At 62.1% G+C, this 11,840-nt stretch overlaps 3 protein-coding genes across 5 annotated transcripts in view; all 3 read right to left on the bottom strand.

The window, feature by feature from the left end:
- PPP1R16A (protein phosphatase 1 regulatory subunit 16A) overlaps positions 1-11,840 on the bottom strand; it is a 45,990-nt gene that overhangs the window by 5,626 nt on the left and 28,524 nt on the right. The window lies entirely within an intron of this gene.
- Positions 9-2,173, bottom strand: MFSD3 (major facilitator superfamily domain containing 3). 2 transcript variants are annotated; one of them, XM_033203126.1, is made up of 5 exons: positions 1,199-2,133; positions 706-853; positions 492-616; positions 307-416; positions 9-221 (listed from the first exon to the last, which is right to left on the bottom strand). In XM_033203126.1, the coding sequence occupies exons 1-5, from the start codon at positions 1,878-1,880 to the stop codon at positions 48-50; spliced, it is 1,239 nt and encodes a 412-aa protein (XP_033059017.1). In that variant the 5' UTR covers positions 1,881-2,133; the 3' UTR covers positions 9-47. The 2 variants fall into 2 exon arrangements, with proteins under 2 accessions (XP_033059017.1, XP_033059016.1); XM_033203125.1 differs by having other exon boundaries at positions 307-616; positions 1,199-2,173.
- GPT (glutamic--pyruvic transaminase) lies at positions 7,108-10,414 on the bottom strand. 2 transcript variants are annotated; one of them, XM_033203109.1, is made up of 11 exons: positions 9,618-10,409; positions 9,392-9,481; positions 9,211-9,319; positions 8,962-9,095; positions 8,604-8,847; positions 8,357-8,436; positions 8,153-8,289; positions 7,871-8,045; positions 7,617-7,772; positions 7,430-7,542; positions 7,108-7,363 (listed from the first exon to the last, which is right to left on the bottom strand). In XM_033203109.1, the coding sequence occupies exons 1-11, from the start codon at positions 9,777-9,779 to the stop codon at positions 7,273-7,275; spliced, it is 1,491 nt and encodes a 496-aa protein (XP_033059000.1). In that variant the 5' UTR covers positions 9,780-10,409; the 3' UTR covers positions 7,108-7,272. The 2 variants fall into 2 exon arrangements, with proteins under 2 accessions (XP_033059000.1, XP_033058999.1); XM_033203108.1 differs by lacking the exon at positions 7,430-7,542 and having other exon boundaries at positions 7,110-7,363; positions 9,618-10,414.

Here is an 11,840-nt window from a genome sequence, read left to right as displayed (position 1 = left end):
CATACTCTAGGCACACGTGGCTTTACTGACCAGTCCAGCCACCCAGCTCAGAGAAAGGTGCTGGGTGCCAGGCCCAGGTACATAATGGGCAAGGCAGAGAGGATGAGCAGGAGGAAGAAGCAGGGATGTGGCCCCAGCCCGTCGGCCAGGCCTCCGGCCAGAGCGCCCAGCAGCAGCTTCCCCAGTAGCTCCAGAGTGGCCAGAAGGCTGTAGTGTGTGGCCTGAGGGGGTAGGGGTCAAGGTCAGAGTAAGGCCCACACAGCCCCAGCCCTGCAGTCCCTCTGTGTCCCTGCAATGTCTCCTCACCTGCAGGGCCCTGGGGGCCAGCTGGCTGCAACGCATCATCCCAGTGAAGGTGACTGTGGTGACCAGGCCTCCCAAGAAGTGCTGCAGACATAGGCTCAGCAAGGCTGACCCTGGGAGGGCAGAGGTCAGCAGTGCCCCAGGCTCCTGGCCCCTCTTTTCCTCCCTCCTCAAGGCCAGCCCCTCACCTCTCAAGATTGTGCCAGGGCCCATGCTGGCCCCCAGGGTGTCCAGGTGGAAGACCAAGGCAGTCTGGCAGGCTAGGCCCCCAAAGCGGATCCGCAGCACTGACTTCAACAGAGGCAGCAGTTCCCTGGGGTGGGGGTGGGAAATTGGGCAGTATAGGGATTGGGGACAGCTTGGGTACAAGTGGGTGGGCAGGGTACACTGGGGAGGGCTCACCAGTGCTTGGCCAGCAAGGTCCCACCCAGGGAGGAGCCAGCGATGGAGCAGACCACAGCACCCACACCATTCCACAGTCCCAGCTCAGGGGCAGAAACACCATGGTCCAGCAGAAGAAGAGGAAACAGGCTGCTGGCACCCTGCTCACCTTGGGTTGTGGAGAGGGGGTATGAGCACAGGAGGTTCCATATCTGCCCCACCTCCTTTCTCCCCACCTGGGGCCTCAGTCCTGCCCTGCTCTCCTCAGTGTTCCAGAGCTGCAGGTGCTGGGGGGAGAAATGGGGCAGCCCGAGAGAGCGCAGGGATGTGGTTAGAGCTGGGAGAGGACCAGACAGCAAGGTGCAGGTGCAGAGCCCCGGATGTCAGGGCCAAGTCCTGCAGGTCATACCCAAGAGAGTGGCCGTGTAATGGGTTGCAAGCACTGGGGACACACCTGGAGCTGTCCCAGAAGCCACACCTCTGCTGTTGCCTGCCTCGAGGCCTCCTCACTCACCTAGCTTGTAGGTGAGCACAAAGCCTGCCGTCCACAGGGTCCCCGGCACAGCCAGCACGTCCCGCAGAAGGTGCGCGGTGTGGCGACGTTGCTTGGACGGGGCCGGCTGTGGGAGCCGCCGCAGGGCTGGTGCAGCCCAGGCCAGCGCCGCGGCCAGCCAGTAGGTGGCAGCCAGGAGCAGAAAGAGTTGCGGCCACGAGAGAGTGGGCTGCAGCGCCAGCAGCGCGCCTCCGGCTAGCGCGGCCCCCAGCTTGTAGGCGACTACCTGCACGGTGTTGCCCGGCCCCAGCTCGGCCGGCTCCAGCAGCTGCACAGCCAGCGCGTCCAGGGCCACATCCTGCACAGCGGCACCCAGGTTCAGCAACAGCAGCAACCCCGCCACTGCGGCGGGCAGCCCGGCCTGGCCAGCTCCAGGCGGGGGCAGCCCGGCAAGCAGCCCACACACCAGGCCCAAGCCTGCCGTGCTGCGCGTCAGCCAGGCCCTCACCGAGCCCTGCGCGTCCACCAGCGGGGCCCACGCCAGCTTGAGCAGCCACGGAGTGTAGAGAACCTTGGCCAGCCCCACGCGCGTCAGGGAGAGGCCGCCGGCGCGCAGCAGCACGGGCAGGAGGCCGGACTGGAGCCCGTAGGGCACCCCCTGCACCAGGTAGAGGCCGGCCAGCGGCAGCAACTTCCCACGCATGACGGCTCCGGCCGACTGCGAGGCCGGAAGGTCGGGTTCCAGGTGGGGTCCCGCAAAGTGAGGTCCCCTCGCGTTGGGTCAGAGGCCACACCCCAGCATGGTTTTGGTTCTGGGACCGGACGGAGTCAGCGTCGTACAGGCTGGGGTCTGGACACGTGCGATCGGGCTTTAGGAGCATTAACACCCCAGAAGGACCGAAGTCGGGTCCAAACACACGCGAGCGGTGCGGACACCGGCTCCCGGCATGCTCTGCGCGGCCTCAGAAAGGGGCGGGGTCACTGCCTCCCGGGGCTCCCAGCATGCTCTGCGAGACCGCAGGTAAGGGGGCGGGGTCACTGCCTCCCGGGGCTCCCATCATGCTCTGCGCGGTCGCAGGTAAACGGGGCTGGGTTGCTGCCTCCCGGGGTCCTCACCGTCGGCCGAGCCGGACTCTCAGCAGTTTCTCGGCCGCCTAGAGCCACACAGTGGAGCACGGGCCACACGGTGTCGCTGGAGCCCCGCGGCCACCGACTCCAGGGCCGGACGGTCGCGCGAGCCACAGAGACCGGAGCGGGCCAGAGCGTCAGCTCGCTGGCGCCCCCGGTGACCAGTCCGGGCTAGTGCCCGCGGCCGCCCCGCCACGTGCGTGCTCCCAGCGAAGTCCTGCGCTGGTGAGAGGCCCAGAAAGGGAAGCTACAGAGCAGGGCCGGCCTCGAATGTAAGGATCGGCCTGCGCCCACCGCCAGCCCTAGTCTCTCCCAGGAGTCTCGGATCCGCGCCACGCCTGCTTCCTTCCTGGTGTCTGACCTGCAGCCTGGTTGCTGCAGTGCCCGGCCCCGCTTCTCCAGCCGCCCCCGTGAAGGCGTCGGTTTCTTAAGGGTTCTGCCGTCTACCGCCGGATACTTCCGGCGTCGGATCCCAACCTTGCTGTGTCTGTGGCTTCAGCCCCTCCCTAAGGCAGTGACAGAGACATGGAAGTTAGGAGGGTAGTGTGAAAGGTCAGAACCCAGCTTAGCTCAGAAGGACACGGCCTGCCACTGCCCTTGATGCCTTCAGTGTCCGGTGACAAGGCTAGGAGCGCCCTGCCTGATTCGAGCCCGCCCTGCCAAGGGAGGGGTCCATCTGCTGTGTCGCCTGTCCAGAGCTGTGCCCTCAGGGGCTCCCGAGGCCAAGATGAGGCTGTGAAGTGTGGCTTGTGGTTAAGAACCATCCCCAGAGCAAACAAAACCAGGTGCCCTTGGCCAGTCGTATTTCCAAGTCTGCGAGTCTCTAAAGCCAGTCCCATCCTTGGCGGACTTGGCACTGGACCCTGTTTTGACGAACGGAGGCAAGATGGTGCATTTCCGGGTTTTTCATCACCAACTTTTCCCCGTGTGCGCGAGGATGCAGCTGGCGCCCGGGAGAGTGCAGACCAACCAGGCATGCGCCAGGTGATGTCAATCCGAAGAGATCAAGATTTACCTGGTGGCACCTGCGGCGCCTTCCCCCCCCTCCCCTGACGCGTCTGTGCCCCTCCTATTGCCCTTCCACTCCTAGAAAAGCCACTCCGGGCAGATGCACGGGGCGGGCTTCCTCAGCCCCTACCTTTGTCGGGACTGCATTAGAAACTCTGCCCGAGAGCTCTACTGGGTGACTCTCTCGGCCTCCTTTGCCGGAGGCCAACAGACTTCACCCCCATACCTTTTTCTCTAGAGCTAGATGACCAAAGAATAAATGTGCAGTTTTGCTTTTAGCCTTGCCTACTCGCTGGTTCTTTTGTGCTCGCTCTGGTGGTCTTAGAAAAACAAATCAGTTGGTGCCGAAGACCCGGGAGGAGACCCCTCCTCAGGCCTCTAAGGGTTGAGGAACCTCCTCCTGCTCCCACGCGGCAGACGGACCAGGACCTGAGACCCGCTTCCCTCACTCTCACGGCCTTTCTGGGGTAAGTGCCCTTGTCTCCTCTTTACCTCCCTCGGCCAGAAATCCTGTGCAGGTCCGAGGTCCATTTTGAGCCACCAAGTGGCTCGGGAGACCCGTTCAGGACGGAGACGTCCGCCTGAAGGTAATCTCCATTTTGGCTTCAAGAGCCTCCAGTTTGTCTCTGCTGGTTCCGAAGGACGCTTTGAAGCCAGGCAGGGATCCATTTCCATTTCCATTGTGTCCATTGTGTAAGTAAAGAGGAAACAAACGGGAAACCCCCAGTCCAAATTTCCAAAGAGCACCCCCTTAGGGTGCCTCCTAGCCAATTTAAAAAAACCTTACAGCTTGAACAAGACCTTAGGAGGAAGCAGTTAATTTTCCTTTCCACTGTGGCGTGATCGACCTCAGCAATTTCTGCCAGCGGCTAGGCAAGTGGTCCGAAATTAATTACGTACAAGGCCTTGGGCCTTATGCTCTCGTCCTGACCTGCCCTATATTCCTCCTTCTCTCCCCTCTCTCTCCAACCCCTCCCTTCCTGCCCAGACTCCTCCTTCCTCCTCCTTATCTACTAGTAATCCACTCGGTCCCGTGCCTCCTTCGGGGCCCCCAACTGGCTGTCTTGAGTCCCCTATCTCTGCCCACACCCTCCTACAGTGTTAGCACCTTTGCGAGAGGTGGCTGGGGCGGAGGGGGTAGTCAGAGTACATGTCCCTTTTTCATTGGCCGATCTTTCCAAAATTGAGAAGCGTTTAGGTGATTTTTCAGCTAATCCTACCATATACATAAAGGAATTTAGATACCTTTGTCAGGCCTATGACTTAACTTGGCATGACCTCCAGGTTATCCTAACCTCTACCCTAAACTGACTGAGGTTCTAACCCAGTATACCCGGTTAGATCCGGCCTCCCCCACAGGGGCCACCATTTTGGCGTCTTATTTCATTTCTCAATCAGCTCCTGACATTCGTAAGAAACTTCAAAAGGTAGAGGATGGTCCTCAGGCACCAATACAAGACCTGGTTAAATTAGCCTTTAAGGTCTATAACTCCAGAGAGGAGACGGCAAGCTCGCCTTGAACAGAAGTTACAGCTCCTAGCAGCGGCTTTACAGCCCAGTTGTAACCCCAGGCCAGAGAGTACACACTCCGCAGACTCCAAGGCTACAAAAGGAGCCTGCTATACGTGCGGCAAAGCAGGACACTATGCCAACAGGTGTCCGCAAGGTCCCCGAGCCCCAACGCAGCCTTGCTATAAGTGCAAGGCATCAGGACATTGGGCCAGTGAATGTCCTAACCCTCGTCCACCAGCAGCCCCCGCCCTGCTTGCCAGCAGGGAGGACACTAGAAGTTTGATTGCCCCACCCTGAGAACAGGTGCTGCGTCTCCACGTGACCCCCTTTCCCAGGATCCTGGGAGCTCATTCCAGCTCCTACATCTGGACGACGACAACTGAAGGTGCCGAGACTCGGGGACCCCCATCACCCTCGCCGAGCCGCGGGTAACTCTCCTGGTAGCGGGTAAGACAGTCAATGTTTTAATCAACAGCGAGGCTACCTATTCCGTTTTGCCGTCCTTCTCTGGACCTAGCCTTCCATCCAATATCTCTGTAGTAGGAGTAAGCGGAAAGCCATCCACTCCACAAAAGAAAAACCCCACTCCTTAATTGCTGCCTGGCCAACAACTACTCTGCGCGCTCGTTCCTCATTCCCAGCTAAAAAGGGCCCCTACCGAAAGCAATCAGTGGAAATCAGTTTGGCTTTCCCCCACTCGCCTCAAACTTACTAAATTTTCTTAACTATCTCATACTCCTCAACCTTGCTGGGACCTTCCTTCTGGGTTTTGCCCCTATTCCAACAAATGCTTCCATTCCTCATTCCTGTACTAATACTGTGCCTTATTTTATTCTTCATCCGTATGTCCAAATGCCAACCATGGGCCCCGACCTTGACGATGCCCCTTAACAGCAGGAAGTAGCCAGACAGACCACGGCGCCCCTTATCACTATTACCAATAAAAGGTTGGAATGTTTTGACGAACGGAGGCAAGATGGTGCATTTCCGGGTTTTTCATCACCAACTTTTCCCCGTGTGCACGAGGATGCAGCTGGCGCCCGGGAGGGTGCAGACCAACCAGGCATGCGCCAGGTGATGTCAATCCGAAGAGATCAAGATTTACCTGGTGGCACCTGCGGCGCCTTCCCCCACCCCCTCCCCTGACGCGTCCGTGCCCCTCCTATTGCCCTTCCACTCCTAGAAAAGCCACTCCGGGCAGATGCACGGGGCGGGCTTCCTCAGCCCCTACCTTTGTCGGGACTGCATTAGGAACTCTGCCCGAGAGCTCTACTGGGTGACTCTCTCAGCCTCCTTTGCCGGAGGCCAACAGACTTCACCCCCATACCTTTTTCTCTGGAGCTAGATGACCAAAGAATAAATGTGCAATTTTGCTTTTAGCCTTGCCTACTCGCTGGTTCTTTTGTGCTCGCTCTGGTGGTCTTAGAAAAACAAATCAGACCCAGTGCATTTTTCTGGCTGCTGTGGCCTCTGAGGGGGTTTTTTGTCAGCTCAGCAGGTTTTTGTTTCCAGGTTTCCTTGTCTATTAAATGGGGGCTATCATGCTTACTTCAGAAGACCATCTGTGCAGATCGAGTGACCCCCAGCAGTGTCTGCATGTAGTAAGTGCTCAGCCATGCTCTCCAGGCCAGGACACATCACTGCCCACCCCCCTCAGCCCAGCCCCTGCCTCCTCCAGCCCCAGCCCTCCCTTGGGACACTGCCTCATCCTCTCCCTCTGCCTCCCACTCCACCCAGCTGAAGGACTGCACCACACACTGACACCAAAGGTGGTCTCTCTGGCCCCCCAGACAGCGGCCCCACCCCTACTACCTCGCATAAGAGAACTAAGACTTCCTTCCTGAGCTGTCAGTCACCCCGACCAGCCAGCACCATGCTGGTTTAGTATTTCTCCCTGCCCCAGGGAAGACGTGGACCTCACAGGAAAGGGAGCCAGGAAGGAGACAGCTTTCTGCGCCTTCTTCAGGAAAGGCTGTTGCTTTGGGTGGCCACCTGGGCCCCTGGTTCCCTAGATTCTTTGCCAAGCCCCATCCCCACCCCAACAGCTCTGGGGGCTTCCACAAAGGGGTGCGGGTCCTGTGCTTTCCTCACACTCCGGACTCTCGGCCCATTTCTGTGTGATCGTGATGGGCTCTGCCCCACATCGAGAGACCACAGGGAAGACCCAGCTCATGGTGGGTGCCGGGTCTTCAGGAGGAACAAGTGGGTGTTGGCCATGGAAGGCCCTTTCTCTGAAGGGACTCAGGTTTGCAAGAAGGGTAGGCAAGTGGGAGCGGACCATCCCTGGAGTCAGACTGCCACACAGCTTTATTAGGGACCTGCAGAGAGGCAGGGGCCCAGCCCCCCCACTCTGCCTGCCAGGCAGCAAGAGCAAGTACAGTGGGCTCCAGAGCCCCCACGGCCCCTGAGCACACAGTCCGGGGCACCCAGCCTGGCCCCGGCTGGGCTCAGGAGTACTCGAGGGTGAATTTGGCATGAAATCTGCTCAGCTTCTCCAGCAGCAGCCGCAGTTTCTCCAAGGGGGGCAGAATGGTCATCCTGAAAGGAGTTGACAGTGAGTGAAGGGCCAGGGTGGCGGGACAGGCAGTGAGGGCTGGGCCTCACCGGAAGTGGTAGGTGCCTTCCCGCTGCCCAAAGCCGCTCCCGGGCACCACGCAGATGCCGGTCTCCTCCAGGAGGCGCAGGCAGAAGAACATGTCGGGGGCCAGGCCCAGTTCCTGTGGACAGGCAGTCATCAGAGAGAGATGCCTGGCCACCACTGCCCACCCCACAGGCCCCGCCCCCGCCTGACCTGAGCGCGTTCCACTGCCCGCGGGGGCAGCTGCACGCGGGGGAAGGAGTACATGGCGCCCTGCACTGGGTTGCAGCTGATGCCGGGAGCCTCGTTGAAGACCTGCTCGGTGAGCTTGGCTTTGGCCGCCAGCTCGGCCAGCACTGCCTGCCTCTCCTGCGGCCGCGGAGGGAGGGAGGGCCCATGAGGGCACGGCACTCAGCATCCCCCACCCCTGATTGGGTCACCTGGACCCCCTCCTGCCCCCAACTCACAGCCTGGAACTGCGCGAAGGAGGGGTCAGTGGGCGCGGGCGGGCTGACCACCAGGTCCAGCAGGGCCTGGCCTGGCACCGGCGGGCACAGCCGCACACTCATGAGCTTCAGCATCTGCTGCTGCACTGCGGCGTCCATGTTCACCACCTCCACATAGCCACCGCGGAACCCGCACCTGCCAGGTGAGGGGCATGTCCAGGCCAGGTGCGGAGGAGTTGGCCCACTGGCCGAAGAGGGCCAGGCCACAGCCCGCAAGCCCCCACCCGCCTCGCCTGCACGCACTCGCCCATGTAGCCCTTGGAGGTGGAGTGGAAGGAGGCGAGCTCCTGCTGCCCGGCGTAGGGTGGCCCCATCTCCATGAGCACCTTCTTGAATGAGTGGAACTGGGAGCCCGCGGCGTACACGTTGTCCTGGTACACCTGGAAGGGCGCAAGGCGTCAAGGGGGCTGGCTGTTGCCCAGCTTCCCGCTCCCCTGCGCCGCGCACCTCGTCCGCCAGCAGAAAGAGCTGCTCTTCGAAGGCGAAGCGGATCACAGCCTCGATGCACTCGCGGGTCTGCACCTGCCCTGGGGTGTGGGGGAGGCAGCAGGGCTGGGTGAGCCAAGGGGGTGCACTGCCCTCCACTGGGCAGCCGGGGGACGGCGGACCCGGCACTGCCTGGGCCAGGGCGGACAAGGGTGCGGGAGGAGTGGGGCGGGGCGGGGCGGGGCAGGGCAGGGCGGCGGGAATGCACCGGTGGGGTTGCCGGGGTTGATGACACACAGCGCACGAGGGTGGCAGTGGCCACGCGCCTGGCACAGCGCACGGTGAAGCTCGGACACGTCCAACGCCCAGGCGCGTTCCTCGTCCAGGTAGTAATCCACCTGCACTGCGCCCAGCTCTGCCAGTGTGGCCGAGTAGAGTGGGTACTGGGGGATGGGGATGAGCACACCCGTGCGTGTGTGGCCCTCGCCAGCCACCAGCAGCTTCAGCACCGTCTGCAAGAAGGAAGGGGAAGGCAGGATCGGTGGGGGCTGGGGCTGCACCTGTCCCCCACCCTGGGCATCCCCTCTGCAGTGTCAGGAATGTCTTCCTGCCCATGCCCAGCCTACCACGATGGCATCGCTGGCCCCTGTGGACAGGAAGACATTGTTGGGGTCTGCAGGGATGCCTCCGTCGCGCCTCTCAATGTACTGCGCCACGTCCTCCCGGATCAGCTGGATGCCAGAGCTGACACTGTAGGCCCCTGGACTCGGGCAGGACAGGATGGGAGGTACAGGTGAAGTTCTCAGCCCGCCCAGGGGACCTCCCTCCTCCAGCAGCAGGGCTGCCGTCTGCTTCCTCCTGGCCCTGGCTCTCACCCAGGCTGTGGCCCCCACACGCCTGCAGGATGCGCTCCGCCCTCTTCTTGGCATCGTCAGGGAAGCTGGGGCTGGTCAGAAGATCGGGGTTGACACAGAGAGCCAGGACCTGGGAAGACGGAGTGCTAAGGTCAGGGCACATGGGCGGGGGGTGGGGGGGTGCAGTGGGCATGAGCCTCACCTGGCGCAGGAAGGTGATGGGCCTCTGCCCCATAGCCTGTGCGTCCCCGATGTTGGCACGGATGACCTCGGTGAAAGGCTTCTTCACACCCTGGGAGGGGAGGGGAGCAGGCAGGGAGACCGTGCCCTACCTAACCCCTCAGCCCTTGTGCCATGAGCCGGTGGGACTGGGGCCAACTCAGCCACCCCAGTGTGACCTGGAGGGCAGCGAGGGGCCTGGGTCATACCTGGCGCAGCTCCTGCTCCAGCTCCAAGGCTCGCTGCACTATGGGGCCACGCACTGCGTACTCCACGCGCCGCACACATGGATTCATGCTGTGCAGCGTCAGCACCTTCGCCCTCAGTCCGTTCCTCACCGCCTGGCTCTGGTCACCTGTGCTCGAGGCCATGACTCTACCCAGACCAGGTGGGAAGGCAGCTCAGGAGGTAGCAGGACCAAAAGTGGGAGTGGGGACAGCTGGGTCTGGCTCAGTGGGCCACGGCTGGGAGGAGGCAGCCGTAGCAGAGGGGACGCCAAGCAAGAGGGCACCCTTTTCACCGAAGCTGGCCCCACTGGGAGAGACAGAAAAGGCTGAAGGAGCTGGGGACAGTTGGGCCCCGCCCCACCCATCTGGGAACAGCTCTGCTCCAGGGAGGGAGAGGCAGTGGGTGAGGCGGCAGGCGGGGCTTGGGGCAAGGCCCAGTGCCTGCCCAGTGTCCCCATGAAGGGAGAGCAGGAGACCCACATGGGGGGTAGGTACAGACGTCAGTCCCAGTCCGGACAGCTCTGAGGGACTAGATGTGGGGCGGGGGCTGAGCGCCTAGGGTATTCAGGAGGTGAAGGGAGTGCCTAGCAGCCCTGAGGGTCTGGAAGAGCTGGAAAGGAGGGAGCCCCGGGGAGAGACTAGAGCCTGGGCTGCTGGGATTTACCCCAGCAGGGCTTGGCCAAGGCCTAGCCCTCGTGGCACCCGCATCTTTGCTTGGGCCAGCGGACCTGTCTCCTTAGTAACTGAGCCAGGCCTCAGGAATCCAGGGGGTGCTGGGGGGAGGGGAGGGGTGTTCAGGCTCTGGGTTCTATCTGGCTTCTCCAGGGCTGACACCTATGGCCCAGAGGCTGCAAGAGCTCTGTAGCTGGACCTTGGTCCCTGATGAGCACGGCGAGGGGCTGGGGGAGGGGGCTGGAGCCAGGCAGTCCAGCCCTGGGCCCTGGGACAGCTCACACCGGGCTGCCCTTTCACCAGGCACCAGCTGGGGGTTGCCCTTGGGACACACCCCAGGCTAGGGGTGACCTGAGTTCTCTGGCCCTCTTGTTCCCGATTGGAGGAGAGAGTAGGAAATGAGCCGGGATAGGTCGTCAGAGATCCCCCTCCACAGGCCTGCCGAGCTGAAAGGCCAGGCTCAATGCTGGCCCACCCCAGCAGCCACAACGAAACCTGACCCACAGGGGTCAGGACAGCTGGCCCCCAGGCTTCTCACCTTGCACTTCTCTGCTCCGCTGCCACAACGGCCTCCTAGTGCGCAGGCCTGCCCCTCTGGCCCCCAGACAGGGGCACAGGTTAATATGGGCCTGGCCCCAGGCAGAGCCAGCCCCTGCCCGCCCCCTGGCAGCGGAGCCCAAGTGGCAGCCCTGGTGGCAGGTGGACCTTGGGCAGCTGCCCCACCCCCCACACTAAATTTAACCAGCAGCCAGTCCCCGCCTGTCCGTAGCCCTGCAAGAACACCCTTCCAACCAGGGATGCTAGGGGAAGGGCAGGCCCAAAGGACACTGGGCTGACAGGCCCGTGCTGAGCCAGGAGGGAGAACATCCCAAACCCACACCACCCAGCACTGGTGGCCACACAAAGCTGCCCACCATGAACAGACAAACTGGTGGTGCCCTCAGCCCTCCTGCTTGAGGCCCCTAAGGGATCCCCTCACCCTGACACGCTGTGCCCAGCCAGCTCAGAGCCAGAGTGGCCAACTGCGTGTCCCCTATGCCAGCCCAGGCAGAAGCTGGCAGCCAGGCCCCAGGATTGGGGCTGCATGCCAGGAACTGGGGACCCACAACCCCCCCCAGGGAGGTTCTGACACAGTCTTGTGCTTGTTTTGCCCCTCTGGCTCTGGCACAAGAGTCTTGTGGAAAACACTACTTCCCTTTCCAGGCCATGGTCCCTGGGACCTCCACTCTCCACTCCCTCAGCACAGACACCGTAGACCCTGGCCCCCATTGGAGGTTCCTTCAAAGCACCTGGCTCCTCTCTGGAAAGCAAAGGGTTATGGAGGAGGCTCCAGGAGGCTGAGCACGGGAGGGAGTGGGTGAGGCCCAGGCTTCCAGCCCAGTGGCCGCGGGCCTCACTCCCACATGGCCAGGGCTGCCACATGCCCCTGCATGCACCTACAGGCTTTCGTGCTCACAGGCACGGGTGGCACCCCAACCAAACGGCACAACCCACTCCCCACCATGGGGCAGCAACCCAGCTGAGACAACACAC

This window comes from Trachypithecus francoisi, unplaced genomic scaffold (assembly GCF_009764315.1).
Source record: "Trachypithecus francoisi isolate TF-2019V2 unplaced genomic scaffold, Tfra_2.0 Lachesis_group7, whole genome shotgun sequence".
Taxonomy (NCBI): domain Eukaryota; kingdom Metazoa; phylum Chordata; class Mammalia; order Primates; family Cercopithecidae; genus Trachypithecus; species Trachypithecus francoisi.
The sequence above is the reverse complement of the archived record's forward strand: the minus strand, read 5'-3'. Positions and strand labels throughout refer to the sequence as shown.

Coding starts and splice junctions, on each gene's coding strand:
- MFSD3 (XM_033203125.1), bottom strand. CDS start 1,880: ATGCGTGGGAAGTTGCTGCCGCTGGCCGGCCTCTACCTGGTGCAGGGG. Junction 854..1,198: donor TGTGCTCACCTACAAGCTAG/GTGAGTGAGGAG, acceptor CCACAACCCAAG/GTGAGCAGGGTGCCAGCAGC. Junction 617..705: donor ACCTTGCTGGCCAAGCACTG/GTGAGCCCTCCC, acceptor CCCCCACCCCAG/GGAACTGCTGCCTCTGTTGA.
- GPT (XM_033203108.1), bottom strand. CDS start 9,779: ATGGCCTCGAGCACAGGTGACCAGAGCCAGGCGGTGAGGAACGGACTG. Junction 8,290..8,356: donor TCTTTCTGCTGGCGGACGAG/GTGCGCGGCGCA, acceptor GCGCCCTTCCAG/GTGTACCAGGACAACGTGTA. Junction 7,773..7,870: donor CCTTCGCGCAGTTCCAGGCT/GTGAGTTGGGGG, acceptor CCGCGGCCGCAG/GAGAGGCAGGCAGTGCTGGC.